The 13,874-nt window shown below is 51.2% G+C and overlaps 1 protein-coding gene across 1 annotated transcript in view; it reads right to left on the bottom strand.

Annotated features, from left to right (window-relative positions):
• Positions 1-6,369, bottom strand: part of LRRC20 (leucine rich repeat containing 20) — a 67,227-nt gene extending 60,858 nt beyond the window's left edge. The window contains exons 1-2 of the mRNA XM_012658419.1: positions 6,351-6,369; positions 6,075-6,219 (exon numbers count right to left, since the gene is read on the bottom strand). Of these exons, the coding sequence (XP_012513873.1) occupies positions 6,075-6,156 (82 nt within the window). The 5' untranslated portion in view covers positions 6,157-6,219; positions 6,351-6,369. The remainder of the gene's footprint in view (positions 1-6,074; positions 6,220-6,350) is intronic.
• Between the last annotated feature and the right edge of the window lie 7,505 nt (positions 6,370-13,874).

Below are 13,874 nucleotides of genomic sequence, written 5' to 3'. Positions count from 1 at the left end.
ATGGATGAATCCCAAACATGTGACGCTAAAGTAAGTAAAAGAAGCCAGGCTCAAAAAGTTATGTTCTGTATGATTCTGTCTGCATGATATTCCAGAAAAGGCAAACCATAAGGATAGAAAATAGACACACCAGTGACTACCAGGTCCTGGGGGCTGGGGAGGGCTTGGCTGCCAAGGAGCACGAAGGACCTTTTGGAGGTGATACAAAGCTTCTAAATCTTGTTATGGTGATAGTTAAATGATTACGTGTGTTTGTCAAAATTCATAGAATCATATACTAAAGAGGGTGAATTTTATTTCTATATATAATAACTTGATAAAACAAACAAGTTCAAGTTCTGACAGAAGCATCTGGGAGGCTTACTAACATGCAACCACCAGGTCCCACCCTCAGGGGTTCTGCTTTCAAAGCTCTGGAGTAGAGCCCATGAATCTGCATTTTTAACCATCCCCCTACAATCCTGATGCCAGTTACCCAAGACCCACCCTTTAGAACACGTGTAGGAATGAAGGAACTGACCCAGTGACATTGCTCCTTAGAAACAGCCCATGGGTGCTGTCCCTATCCTCTCGTTACCACTCGAGACATCCTAACAATGGTGTAAATATTAGGTACCGTGGTAGATGTTCACCTGTGGTTATTTTCCTCCTTTTCAAGGAACAGGGTGGGCCCACTGTGGTTCTGAGCAGACCTGGGAGGAGAGGCAGGTGGGTGAGCAGAAGGAGGGAACTTCAGGTCCTTCAGGTGTCTCTGCTCTCCTTTTCATCCCCTTCCCTAGCCCCTAAATGAGGGCAGCAGGGTGCATGGGAAAGGCAGGGCTGTGCACCCTGCAGACCTGGGACAGCTCTGGCTCCACCTCTGAGCAGTTGTGTCAACAGCAAGTACTCGTCCACTCAGTCAGAAACTACTGCAAAGGAGGTAGAGGAGGTAAGTTGAATGCCCTTATGCAACAAGGCACTTAGAAACACTGGATAAAAAAAATGTTTCATAACTTTGTTTCTTCATCTGTAAAATGGGGATATTAGTATCACCTTTGTCAGAGAGTTGTCATGAAGATTAAGCAAGCCAAAACCAGTAAAGTGTTTACAACAATGTCTGGTATACTAATAAGAGCAAGCTCCAGGGATCAAAAATAGAAAAAAGGTCACACCCGTAATGCCGACACTTTGGGAAGCTGAGGTGGGAGGATCTCTCGAGCCCAGAGGTTTGAGGTTGCAGTGAGCTGTGATCCTGCCACTGCACTCCAGCCTGGGTCACAACCAGACCTTGCCTCCAAAAAAAAAAAAAAAAATTGGTACTGAGGGTTTACTGCCTTGGGCCGGTGTGATGGTCTGGGGAACCAAGGGGCTCAGGTTTAAAGGCCTAGAATGGATCAGAAATGCAGTGTTGGGCCTACTCGAGGTGGGAAGTCGAAGCTAAGACCCCTGCAGAAAGCTGGGATTTGGAAGGAAGGGGCGAAGGGGTAAACTGGAGAAAAAAATCCACTTTTTGATAATTAAAAAGCTATTTTGTCTTTGGGCACTGAATTTAAAAAACAAAAACAAAAATTTCCCCTAAGATTTTGAAATCACAGGCCTGTTCTTCCTTAGGGTTTGAATATTCACTTCCCTTAAGGTCCAGAAACACTTAGGGCTGAGAAATTAACAGAAGACATGCTTCTAGGCTGGTTACACTCGGGGCATTTGACAGAAGCAAAGACGACCCCTCCGGAGGACACACGGATGGTACTCCAGCAGACATCAATCAGCAGAGTCCAAAGTTACATGAAATCCACCCAGAACAACCCGCTGAGAGCAAGAGGCAATGGGAACAGCAGACTCGGACCCCTAAGAACATCCTCTCATAGAAGAAGCAGTAAACATTAAAAAACAAGTATAGTCAAATGATTAAAGAAATAAAAAATAGAGTTGAAAAAGTAAGAAAGAAATAAGATATCATTCCCTTAAATCAGAATTTTTTTTAGTAAGAAGAAAAAGATTTACTGGATCTGAAGAGAAATCAGAGTATATTAAATCAGGTTTTTTAAAGGACTAAATAAATAGAACTTTTGAAAATAAAAATATCTTAAAAATTGAAACTCAGTGGATGATTCAACAGATTAAACACAAAGAAGCAAATTGTAAAATGGAAGGTAGATCTGAGGAGAGCGAAGGAAGGCCCAGGAAGAAGTCTGGGCATAAGAGACACAGGAGGGAGAGAGCAAGGTGCCATGGGCTAATGGCTTAGAATTTTCTAGAAATGCATCCAGACAGGAATCCTCAAAGTCAGGAAGTACAAAAGGCTTCAGTGAGGAATAAAGGATATCAAGATATCGAAGGTGAACATGCCCAGCCCAGCAGCCTGACACACAGCAGGCCCCAGATAAAGGCTGGTTCCTCCTTTCCCAACCCTTGTCGGTCTCTCCTTCTGCCACCTGGGCAGCGCCCCTGTCCCAGCCTGGCATGCCTGCTCTTCCTCCCTGCTCCCAGGCCTCTCCAAATCCCTCTCCTTTGTAGTAATGATCATTCTTTAAAGTCATCCCCAAAGCACACAGCAGACTTAGGAGCCTCGGCTCTGGAGGGGAGTGAGGTACAGGGCAGCCTGGCCCGACAGAACACTGGCTGGAGGGAAGGTGAGGGCAGGCTGGGGCCCTTCGGGAGCACAGGACCTAGGGAAGCCCAGGGAGGAAAGCTTGGTTCAGGGGAGGGAGGCTGAGTACAGTGCAGAGTTCTCAACTCTGCAGGCTGGTGAGAAGAGTCTAACGAAGGTGCCCAGGAGGGGTGAGGGGCTGCCAGGAAAGCAGCTTCAACTCAAGCCGAGGGCCTACCAGGGCCAGATGGAAAGAAGCCCACTTCTGGGGGCTGCAGAAGCCTGCAGGGGGGTGAGAAGGGCTGGGACCCAAGCTCAGGTTACAGGAGGAGTAGTGAGCCTGGCTCCAGCGCCACCGGAGGTGCCCGGGGACTGCTAGAGGAGTGTGAGCGGTGCTTAGCAGGGTTACCCACCTGCGTAAGGTGAGAGCAAGCCTGTAACCGAGCTCTTCCAGCCCAGTCTCTACAGGGAATCTCCCATCCTGCAGCAACGCACCTGTGGCTTGCAGTGGCCACCCTGCCAGGCCTGCACACTGGAGGGCAGGGAGGGAGCCCAGCACAACGGGAGGAGCCAGGGAAGCCCACATCTCAGCCAGGGTCATGGGCTTCCAGAAGGTGCTAACCCTGAACTCTTGACTGTTGTTGGGACATGTGTTTTATTTCCACCTTCTAGAGCAGCAGGTTGTCCTTTATCTAAAATCTATTCTTTAAGTGTGATACGTTCATTGTACAACATTAGAAAGTGTGGAATAGTACTTTCTAACTCCCATTTCTATCTTGTTTTATTTCTATTTTCTTTTCTATATATACATACGCATTTAACATAATTGGTATCTTACTGTATATATAGCTTAGAATCCTTGGTTTTTTCCAATTCATGTTATACAAGACAATATGCCAGTCTTTATTCGGGCATAAAACAAAATGTCATGTACCATTGTTAATGGCTACATAAATGGCACTGTACAGCTGTAACAAAATTTATTTAAGCCATTTTCTGATGCTAGATGTTTAGGCTGCTTCAGATTGTTTGCTCTTTTACACAAGAACCATGTAGAGTTACTTCACCTATCTCTCAAGACCCAGTTCAATTCCCACCTCCTCCGGAAAGCCTTCCTGGACTACTTCAGCATGCAGCAACATCTCCCACCTCGGAATGATGACAACCTGTGGTCCGTACGACACAGCTTAGCATGGATCCTGCACCGTCTCATAGGTGGTAGGCTGGTCTCAGGTCCAGGACTCTACAGCACACATCCCTGGGAGCCTCCAAGGCACCTTGTACACAGCAGGTACTCAATACGTGCTAACTGCTTAGACTCCAGGCCCCTTAGATTGTATGAGCCTGGTCAGCTCCACTTTCCAAGGGTCAGGACTGAAGGTGCCCTCGGTGGCCTGGTTTGATATTTTACTTCTTCTCTGGCCACTGCAGAGGCACAAAGACTCCCTATGGCTCAACCCTAACCTTAAGACCCAGTCCTTCCACATGAAAGTCTTGGGCTCGGGCAAGATTGCCAGGGCTAAAGACTCTCCCAAGTTAACTAGAGCTTTGCTGTACTCATAACTTGGGTATCACCAACATCTGCCCCCACCCCAGGGCTGCACAGTAGGGAGAGGGCTCAGGCTCTGGTGCCAGACAGTCAGGGTTCCGATCCCAGACATGGTGGTAGTCAATTGGCTCTGAACTGTCAATCTGCTCTGAACTCCCTGCTCAAAGGCAATGAGAAGCAGGCCAAGCGGAGACCTGGCTGGCTGACACCTGGAGGAGGTGCATGTGCACAGGGGAAGACTTAGGCCCTACCACCAGCTTTCAGGGATGAGTAAAAATTAAAAATAATATAGCAACAATAGTAAAAATTAAAAAAATTATTTTGCTCCCTCCGTGCCAAGCACCTTGCAGACATGGTAAATTATTCCTAACCACTCTGGTGAGGTAGACACAGTTACCATCCCATTTTATGCCTGAAGGAAGAGGGGCTCAGAGAGGTTAAGCCATCTGCTAAGGTACCAGGTGAGTGGGTGGCAGAGTGGGGATTCAGATCCAGGTCCACGTGACCCAAAGCCTGGCTCTCACCTACAGTCTCAGTGGTAGAGAGCCTTGACCAGCCCTGTTAGTGACTGCGGCAGGATTCTAGAATCCCCTCACTGAGGCCCACAGCTTAGGGCTCCCCCTGAGACTTCCTTCCAACACCAACAACAATCTTCAATCTTCAGCGAGCTTGCTGACACAGGAGGTGCCTCTCTCAAGCAAACACCTCCACTGGCTTCCAAAGTGCCTGACACTGCACTAGGCTGAGGGGGCGGGCACGAATGACCACAGGGTCCCTGCCCTCAAGGCACGCTGAATGAGAGCCTCAGAGGAAGAAGGGAACAAGGGGTGGTGGGGGCTGGGCTGAGGGCTTCCTGGAAGAGGCAGTGACCAAGCGCATCCTGAAGGCTGGGTGTCCCTCCACTTCCTGTACCACCACTCCCTGCCACAGAAGCCTGCATTGCCGACACACCTGATGAGTAGCTGCTCGCAGAAATGCTCTGCCTGTCCAGTCCCTGGGTCTCAGCTAGGCAGTAACCACCGTGGAAATAGATGTTCCTTTGTGAGACAGAAATAGACACACACCCCCAACCTGCCTATGAAATCCCTCTTGTGTACCGAAGGCCTAACCCAATTCCACCTGTCCATCTGCATGATCATCCCCCAGGCAGGACTGTGCTCCAGGCCTCCCAGTTCCCACAACACGCCTGTAGCTCTACAGCGATGTCACATTCTAGTGAGCGAAACATAAATGCGTGCATACTTACACTAGCACACTAGCATGTGCACACACAGACACACACACAGGTCACTGCACCGTACCCCCTGCTGCCCCTTGCACAGGGCAGATGATCAGTAAATATCTGCTGAATTCAATTCAATGAGATGACTTGCTTAAATGCCTGGAGTCTTGGGGTGACTGATGGGATAAAATGCTATGACCAATTCAAAGCAAAAAAACATAAAACACGATTTAAGTGAAACAATGGAGTGTAATGTAAAGGGGCCTCCTGACTGGGCAACCTCAAAAAATTCCACTTTGCCACCTTGCCCATCCACCCCCTCCTCATCTGCAGATTGAGGCTCGCGGTACCCAGCAGGCATCACTCACCCCAGGGCGCTGTGAGGATTCAACAAGGTAACACTCAGGAGGCCCGGGCCAGGGCCTGGTACGCGGGTGCCACTCCACACTTCCAGCTGGTCCAAAGGCGCACGCACACTCAGTCACCGGCAGTCCAAGGGCAAGCAGACAGTCTCAGTGATTTTCAAACCTCTTTGACCATGACCCATAGTAAGAAATATGCCTTACACTGAGACCCAGTACACACAGACTATACACTGCTGCAATGACAGTTCCATGAAACACTTCGCGTGACGAGCGCGCACGTGAGACTGTCTCTTTCCTCTCTTCTATCTCATTGCTAAGCTCACCTCACCACCACCTCCAGGGCAGCGGGAGAGCCCTGCCCTCACTCACCCAGGGTGTCAGAGCCGTTCTCCACCGTCTCGTTGACCTTCCTCGCTACTCTGGCCACGGCCTCACCCATCTTCTTCAGCATGCAGACGCGGGTGTCCTGCTGCCAGCCCCCAGGCCGGTCTGCTGCTCACAAAGGGGCCTGTGCCTGGGGAAGACGCAGGGCCATGAAGTGTCTGCCTGTCAGCGGGGTCCCCACCCCTGCATTCACCCCCAGCAACCTCCTCCCCCAGCCCCGGGTTGCCAGGAAGCCTGCACAGAGGGCCCCAGGTCACTCACCTCCTCCTGCGGAGCCCAGAGCCCAGGCCACATCCAGCTCGGCCTTTGGAGTGGCTGCTCTGCCTGTCAGAGGGTGGGGGCACCTGGGCCCTACCGGCGTTCTGGGAGGACCAACACGTATGACCTCACCAGACCCAGGGTCCAGGCCTGAACCAGCGGCCAGGCAGGCGTGAGGACTCAGGTGTGCGCTGGCCTGTGACTCACTCAACAGGCGGGGCATTGGGGAGGAGGCGGGGCACAGCCAACTGCAGGGGAAAGACACCTGTCCCTCCATCCCACAGCCTTTGAGCTGGCACCCTGTCCATACCCCTCAGGACAATTCTCCAGCTCCCCTGTTCACTCCACTCACACCTGCCAGGCAGGAAGCAGGGACACAAAGGTAAATCAGACCCTGTGAGCCAATCAGAGCTCACAGGCTGGGGGGTGGGTGGTCTCTACAAACTCCCTTCCATGTGCCAATATGGGGATTGACAATTGGCCCGCAGACCTGATTACCAGCTGATGCTGAGTTTATCTGCAAGAAAAGGGAGGGGGAGGAATGGAAATGGGAGAAGGGAAATTGGATCACTAGGGGAGAAGAGGCTGAAAGAAGGATGAGGAAGACAAAATGATAAGGTGTTAAGATATAAAGACACAGAAATGTCCCCAACTCCCAGTTTATTACACAGAAGGAAATTAGGGCACAAAGAGGGGCTAAGTGACCTGGCCAAAGTAAAAACGAGCAAGTGGCAATAATCGGGTCGGCCCAGCTCCATATCCAGTGCTCACTTTTTGCAAAAGTCCCCCACATTGCCAATAGCAGCATTCATTCCACGGAGAGAGGAATGAACCTAAGGCCCAGGTCACACCCCTTTTTGCCTCAGACCCCAATCCCAGCTTCACAGACAGCTCGAGGAGCTGCAACGAACTTGCTCTGAGGGGCAAAGGCAAACGAATGGAAAGGGCAGAGAGGAGGGCCATGGGCGCAGTGCTCAGAGCTGGAACAGACACCAGGACAAAGTTCCCATGTGCTCAAGTGGACAAGCAGGCAGGTGAGGCCACGCCAGAGCTGGCCAAGCCCACCCATGTGCTTGGGGGAGTTGGTGTGAATATAGCATACGTGTGTGTTTCACCAAGGAGGCTGACACTGAAGGTTTGAGACACACGGTACAGTGGGGAAAGACTGTTTTGTGGAGACTGGCCTAATGCCCAACTCAACCATTTATTAGCTGAGAAGCCTTAGGAGAGTTTCTTAGCTGCTCTGAGCCTGTTTCTTCATCTGAGTAGATCTAGTAATACCAACCTTGCTGGGTTAATATGAGGATTGAACAAAATATATATACCTATCTATCTAGCTTGGAGTCTAGGACATTTAAATATTCAATAAACCACAGTTGAGAAAAGAAAGCAGTATATGTGCAGCTATAACACCAGCATCTAATCCCAGTGTGACTCTGAACAAAAAACTCAGTGGAACTCAGCTTAGAGGAATGAGTACAATTTCCATCTCTCCACCTCCAGGAAGTCTTCCCTGATTGCCTCAGTGTTTTCTCTCCTCCTTCTGAGTTTCAGTAGCACTTAATGACTTAGCACACATCATTTGGGTTATTTATGAGCCACACACACACTTGTCTCCCCTGTTGGCCTATGGGGCAGCTTGGGGCAGAGAGCAGATCTATACTGTGCTTCTCACCTTCACTGTACATCAGACACTGAACATAGATGCTTAATTAGTATCCCCCAATGGTGATGATCAGGATTAATGGACATCATTTGGGTTGCAAATCTGAATACAGGTCAGATGGCTCTTATGGCAAATCTAAGACACTGTCTAAATGGAAAAGGGTCATAAATTCAAATGCTTAAAGAGGCCAAGTGGGCAACCTGCAAAAGGTGGGCCAGTACAGGACAATAGGGAATAGAAAGGACTGTGGCAAACTGGACCCAACACCTTCACTGTGCTGCCTTTAAGACCACCCCTTAAGCCTGAATCACAGCCATGTTGCTGGAGTCTTGGTGTCTTATTCTAACCTCTTTAAGAATGGGAAAACTGAGGACCTAAGAGGGGAGGTGAACCAGCTAGATGAAAACAAAGAACCAGCCGGGCACAGTGGCTCACGCCTGTAATCCTAGCACTCTGGGAGGCTGTGGCAGGTGGATCGCGTAGGTCAGGAGTTTGAGACTAGCCTGAGCAAGAGTGAGACCCCATCTCTACTAAAAATAGAAAAAATTAGCCAGGTATGGTAGTGAGCACCTGTAGTCCCAGCTACTCAGGAGGCTGAGGCAGGAGGATGGCTTGAGCCCAGGAGTTTAAGGTTGCTGTGAGCTAGGCTGACACCATGGCACGCTACCCAGGGTGACTGAGTGAGACTCTGTCTAAAAAAAAATAAAAATAAGAAGAAAGAAAGAAAGAAAACAAAGAACTTAGGTCTCTTAATTCCCAGACTGGCACTCTTTCCACCATGTTATGCCTTCTTCTCCCTTCCCCGTCTCCAATATTCATCATCAATAGTCATAAATGTTTATGGAGCATCTACTGGCATGGGGCATGAGAATGAAGAGGGAGGAAGGAAATACAGGAAATGGCTCTGACTTGTGATTCTGATGAGGAAGAGCTCTCTGAAGAACAGCACTGAGGCAATCCTGGCCTCACAGCACAGAGAGAAGGGAAGGGAAGGGAATTGCCACGCTGCCAGAGTCTGTGCTAACCCTGGTGGGACCCGCAGGCTTCTTTCAAACAGGCGCTATTCCTGCAATTCTACTAGCTGCCACCAGGTGGAGGGTGCCTTGGGCCATTGATGAAAACTAGTCAGATTAAAAATCTCACTACTGGTGGCAAACTCAAAACGCCCTGTCATGTGTGTCAGCATGGACACAGGAGCTGGAACAGGAACAACATGTAAAATCTGATATCGGAGAAATTCACTAGGAAGAAGGACCCCTTATATTCCAGAAGATGCTCTGAGTACAGCAGAGATGTGCCTGGGGTACAATCCAAGCAGCGTCAGCACCATTTGAGCAATCAGTGCAGAAGGCAGCTCTCCTGGAACCATAACCCAACCACAGGGCCCCAGGATAGCCCCAAAGACCAGAGTTATGGGATCCTCGAGGCCTATGGTCAACCCCACATGCAGGGATGACGGAAGCAGCGAGTTAGAGAGTGTCCCAAAGGGGAGAAACAGGCACCAATCAGCCCACCTGGGGGAGATCTGGGCTTGGGCGCCCAAGCCAGATGGTACTACTAACCCTGCCAGTCCCAGGCACTGGAAGGGGGCCTCAGAAAATGTAAAGGAAAGCACTCCAAATCCCAACGACCCTTCAGCACAGAGTCTCAGCTCATACTCACACTACTGCTGTCTTTAACATAGCCCTCTCCACACACCCCCAACTCCCTGTTCCTCAGAGTGAGCATCATGGTCCCAGGAAATGTTTAAATCCAACAAACCTCTCCTGGGCACCTTCCATAAGGCCCACACCAGGGGAGTAAAGGTACAAAGATGGGGTATGGGCCAGAACAAGCTCCCACTAAGAGACAGCAACACCAAACCCAGGGGGTCGGGTGAAGGCACATGGCATGGGCAGGGGGAAGGAGCAGAGAAGGTCTGAGCAGCAGGTGCACAAAGGGATTTGGGAGCGAGGGAGACAGTGGTCAGTCTGTTCCCAGATTACTGGGGAGGGGGCTATAGGCCTCTTATAAACCTGTCCTCTGTTTCTCTGTAGGGAACTAAGAGAAGTTTTTTCAGGAAAGTAGCCTAATCCAACCAGACTTTTGGGAAGTTATCAGTGTTGGGAGCAGCCCCATTTGTAAAATGGAAATACGACCTCTCTCACTGAGTTGTTGTGAGAAATATAATAACTGATATGTAACTTTTGAGAACAGACTTTGCAAACCATTAAGTGCTTCCCACACTAAGGCATTACCAATAGGCGATTAAACAAGTGCAGAGAGGAAGTTTGAATATAATATAAATTGGTTGGAGGGGAAAAGTCCTGTTTTATGGGAGCTGGCACTACAGCCCTCCTGTCCCTACAACCTGGTTTCACCTGGATACAACGCTGGAGGAGGGATGATTTTTGCTTAAACCCTGACCGTGGTCCCCTGACTCCCGCCCTTACCAGCAAGAATTCTACCTTATCTGCGGTCCCAAGATCTCTGCAAAGGAGCCACTGCGACACCCCGTCCGCACCAGCTGCTCCTATATTTAGTTACTGGTGTGGTCAGCTGGGAACTTTAGAGCCTGGCAGCCGCTCCAACGAGCAACCGGAGCCTCCTGAGCCATATGTGCGAGCTGCCCCCACCGCTGGCTGCAGCCGGCCTCTCCACCGTGCCAAGCCGGGAGCGGTGGGGAGGTGAGGGACGGAGGGCTTGATGGGACCCAAGTAGACCCAAAGGCCCACTGGAGACCAGAACAGAGTTGACCCACTTTCCCATTCAAGGGGAAGAAGCCCTCTGGGGCGTGAGCTGGACCAGCTGGCGCCTCTTTTTTGCGCCATAGGGTTCGGGGAGCCCTGCGCGTGCTCCCTCATGAGTAGGCATCCTCGGACTGTACCTCTCAGGACTGTGCGCCGTGACCATCCAGGGTCCCCGCGCCCCACGCGCCTGGCCCCGCCTCACCGCCCGGTGCCCACAGCCAATGGCACCGGCAGGCGGGGAACGGGGAGAATAAAGCAGGCTTAGGCGGGGAACGCTGGTGATCGTAGAGGGCCGGGGGCTCCGCGCTGCCCGGAGAGCGAGAGCACGCTCTGGGGCAGGCGTCTGCAGCTCCCCAGAGCGGGAAGAAAACCACGAAAGTGTCGCTTCAGGGACGAAATGCACAGCAGCCTCTCCCAGCAAGGGCGCCTCCCCCGGGAATGGAGGCCCGCCAGGGAGCGCTTCCCTGGGCTCCTATTCTCTGGCACCGCTGCGCCCACTCCCCCGAGCCATCGGAGTCCAGCAGCGGTGTGCCAGCGAGAGCCGGCGCGTGCCGGGCCCCTTGGCACTGCAGGAGCCGCGGCTGGTGCACCGCTGCCCTTTTCCACCGGGTGACCTGGGGGAGGGGACGGTACACTGCAAAAACCAGGGCACTTCTCTCCCTCTCTCCCCCAGCCCCTGCAAAGCTTAGCCTCAGACCACGTTTACTTTGCGGGGCACCAAGCGTGTGGTCCCGTTCCGGGCCGCTTTCGGCTCCACTTACGGCGACAATGCCTCCTAGCGCCCTGCGCAGCGCAGTCACACTCCCTCGGCCGCCGGCGGCGCCCCATGCGAGTTCCGCGCTGGCGGGGCGGGGCGCGCGGGGCTGCGGGCTGAGCGCGCACGGCCGCTCGGCCAATCGCCGCGTCAGGACGGGCGCCGGGGCGGGAGCAGGCCCGGGGCCCGGGCCGCGCGCAACCAATCAGCGCGCTCCCCCGCCCTCCGCGGCCGGCAGCGGCGCGCGCCTAAAGGAGGCCCGCGCGCTCGCGTCCGCAGGGAGGGTCTGCTTTGTGCGCGGCTTCTGAAGGGAGGATGCTGGGGAGAGCCGAGGTGTAGACCGGAACGGGCAACACATCCCAGGATCAATGGCACTGAGGCTCCAGATCTGGGTGTCTCGAGGAAATGGAGTCGAACTAGCCGGATCAGGGGTCATTTGAAAAACGCGAAGATGGAGCATAGGGAACTTTTCATGTGATGTCCCTGGTGCCCATTCAGGTTTTTAGAGACAATAATTCTGGCTACACTAAGTGACCTCACCCCTATAAAGCCTAATGTTCTTATCTATAAAATAGGAACTAAAATATATAAATGCCTACTTCACAGGCCGTTGTGGGGATTAATGCATGGAATGTCTAATGCAGTGCCCACGTCCAGATGTGATAGCTGCTCAGGGGAAGGGAGCTGCTGCACAGGCCTTGCTTTATGGAGAGCTCACCGCAGGCCCTTTGCAGGACATACAGGAAGACAAAAGAGATGAGGCCCCTGCCTCAACCAGATGATGACCGTGTCAAATGCTCTAATGAAAAGAAATACGTACGTACCAAGTATGGAGGCGGCGGGGGGAGAAGTCCTGAAGAAAGAACATTTAATTCTGCCGCTAGGGGTGGCAGACAAGGGAAAACACATTCCCTTGGGCCTTGATAGATGTTAAGGGTTGAACTCTGTCTCCCCCAACCCCACCACCACCACCACCAAAAAAGATAAGGTCTTAACCCCCAGGACTTCAGAATGTGACCTTTTTTGGAAATAGAGTCACTGCAGATGTAATTAGTTAAGATAAGGTTACACTGGAGTAGGGTGCACCCCTAATCCGATGTGCCCGGTGTTCTTATACAAGAAGAGGTGTACAGAGAGTCAGGCGGGAAGAACACCATGTGATGACGGAAGCAGAGACTGGAGTGATGCATCTGCAAGCCAAGGAATGCGGAGGAGTGTTGGCAAGGATCAGAAGCCAGGAACAGGCAAGAAATAAATTCTCCCTCAGATCCTCCAAAAAGGAACCAGCCCTACAGATAGTTTGATTTGGACTTATAGCTTCCAGAACTGTGAGTCAATAAATTTCTGTTGTTGTGGCAACTTGTTACAGCTGCTCTAGGAAACAAATACAATAGGTTAGTAGACTAAAAGAAAGAGGATGGTAAATATGTCCAAAGTCAGTCTTTCAAAACTGAATGCTTAGTATATGCAAGGCCCCATGTCTCAAGGTATACTAAGATGAATCAGACACAGACTGTGCCCTCAAGTTGTGTGGATGCCTGAGCAGGCATGTTTTCTGACTTTTTACTGCTGAATTCCTGCCAGATATATACCAAGTACCAGATACAAATAACAAACGGGTGGAGTCTCATTCTGCCCAAGCCAAGATGCTTGTTACTCTGGACAAAGCAGACACAGCTACTTCTGTTTTACTAAAGACCAGCCTGACATTTCTGGCCAATGTTTCCACATGGATGTCTTCTCTCCCCTGCTAGGCCACATGCAGACCTGAGACAGCTAGTACAGTGTTTCTGTGCACATAGTAAGGGTTCAGTAAATACTGCCGACAATGGCCCCAGCCAGGGATTCCCCACATTCATGCTTTACCTTAGTCAGTTCCCTGCCCCAGGAAGTTTATCCTGGACCCTCCAACCCCACAGAGACAAGATTCCTCCCCGGCTCAAATGCTACCTCTTCTATTCTTACTGTGTTTGCCTCTCCAGAGTACTTACTGCGTTATACCCATTATTATACCATCTCTGCACAAGACTCTGCCTGATTTCAAATACCAGAGCTTGGCACATGCTAAGTGTTTGTATAAGTCAGTGTTTGCTGCATAATAAAATACCCCACAACTTAGATGTCGCTTAAAATGACAGCCAATTTACTTTATGATTTCATGGGTCAGATTTTAGGCTGGGTTTGGCTGGGCAGTTCTTCTGGTCTTAGCTGGACTCCCTCACGCATCTGGGGTCAGTTGCAGGGCAGTCAGAGGCCTCTGCTTCTGGGGGGTGGCTAGCTGTTAGCTGAGGCAAGTGGGCCACATGTCTCATCTACCAGCAGGCTAGCCCAAGTTTGTTCATATGGAGCTGCAGGGTCCCAAGAGCAAGAGTGGAATT

This window comes from Propithecus coquereli, unplaced genomic scaffold, assembly GCF_000956105.1.
Source record: "Propithecus coquereli isolate 6110/MARCELLA unplaced genomic scaffold, Pcoq_1.0 Scaffold117, whole genome shotgun sequence".
Lineage (NCBI taxonomy): Eukaryota > Metazoa > Chordata > Mammalia > Primates > Indriidae > Propithecus > Propithecus coquereli.
The sequence above is the reverse complement of the archived record's forward strand: the minus strand, read 5'-3'. Positions and strand labels throughout refer to the sequence as shown.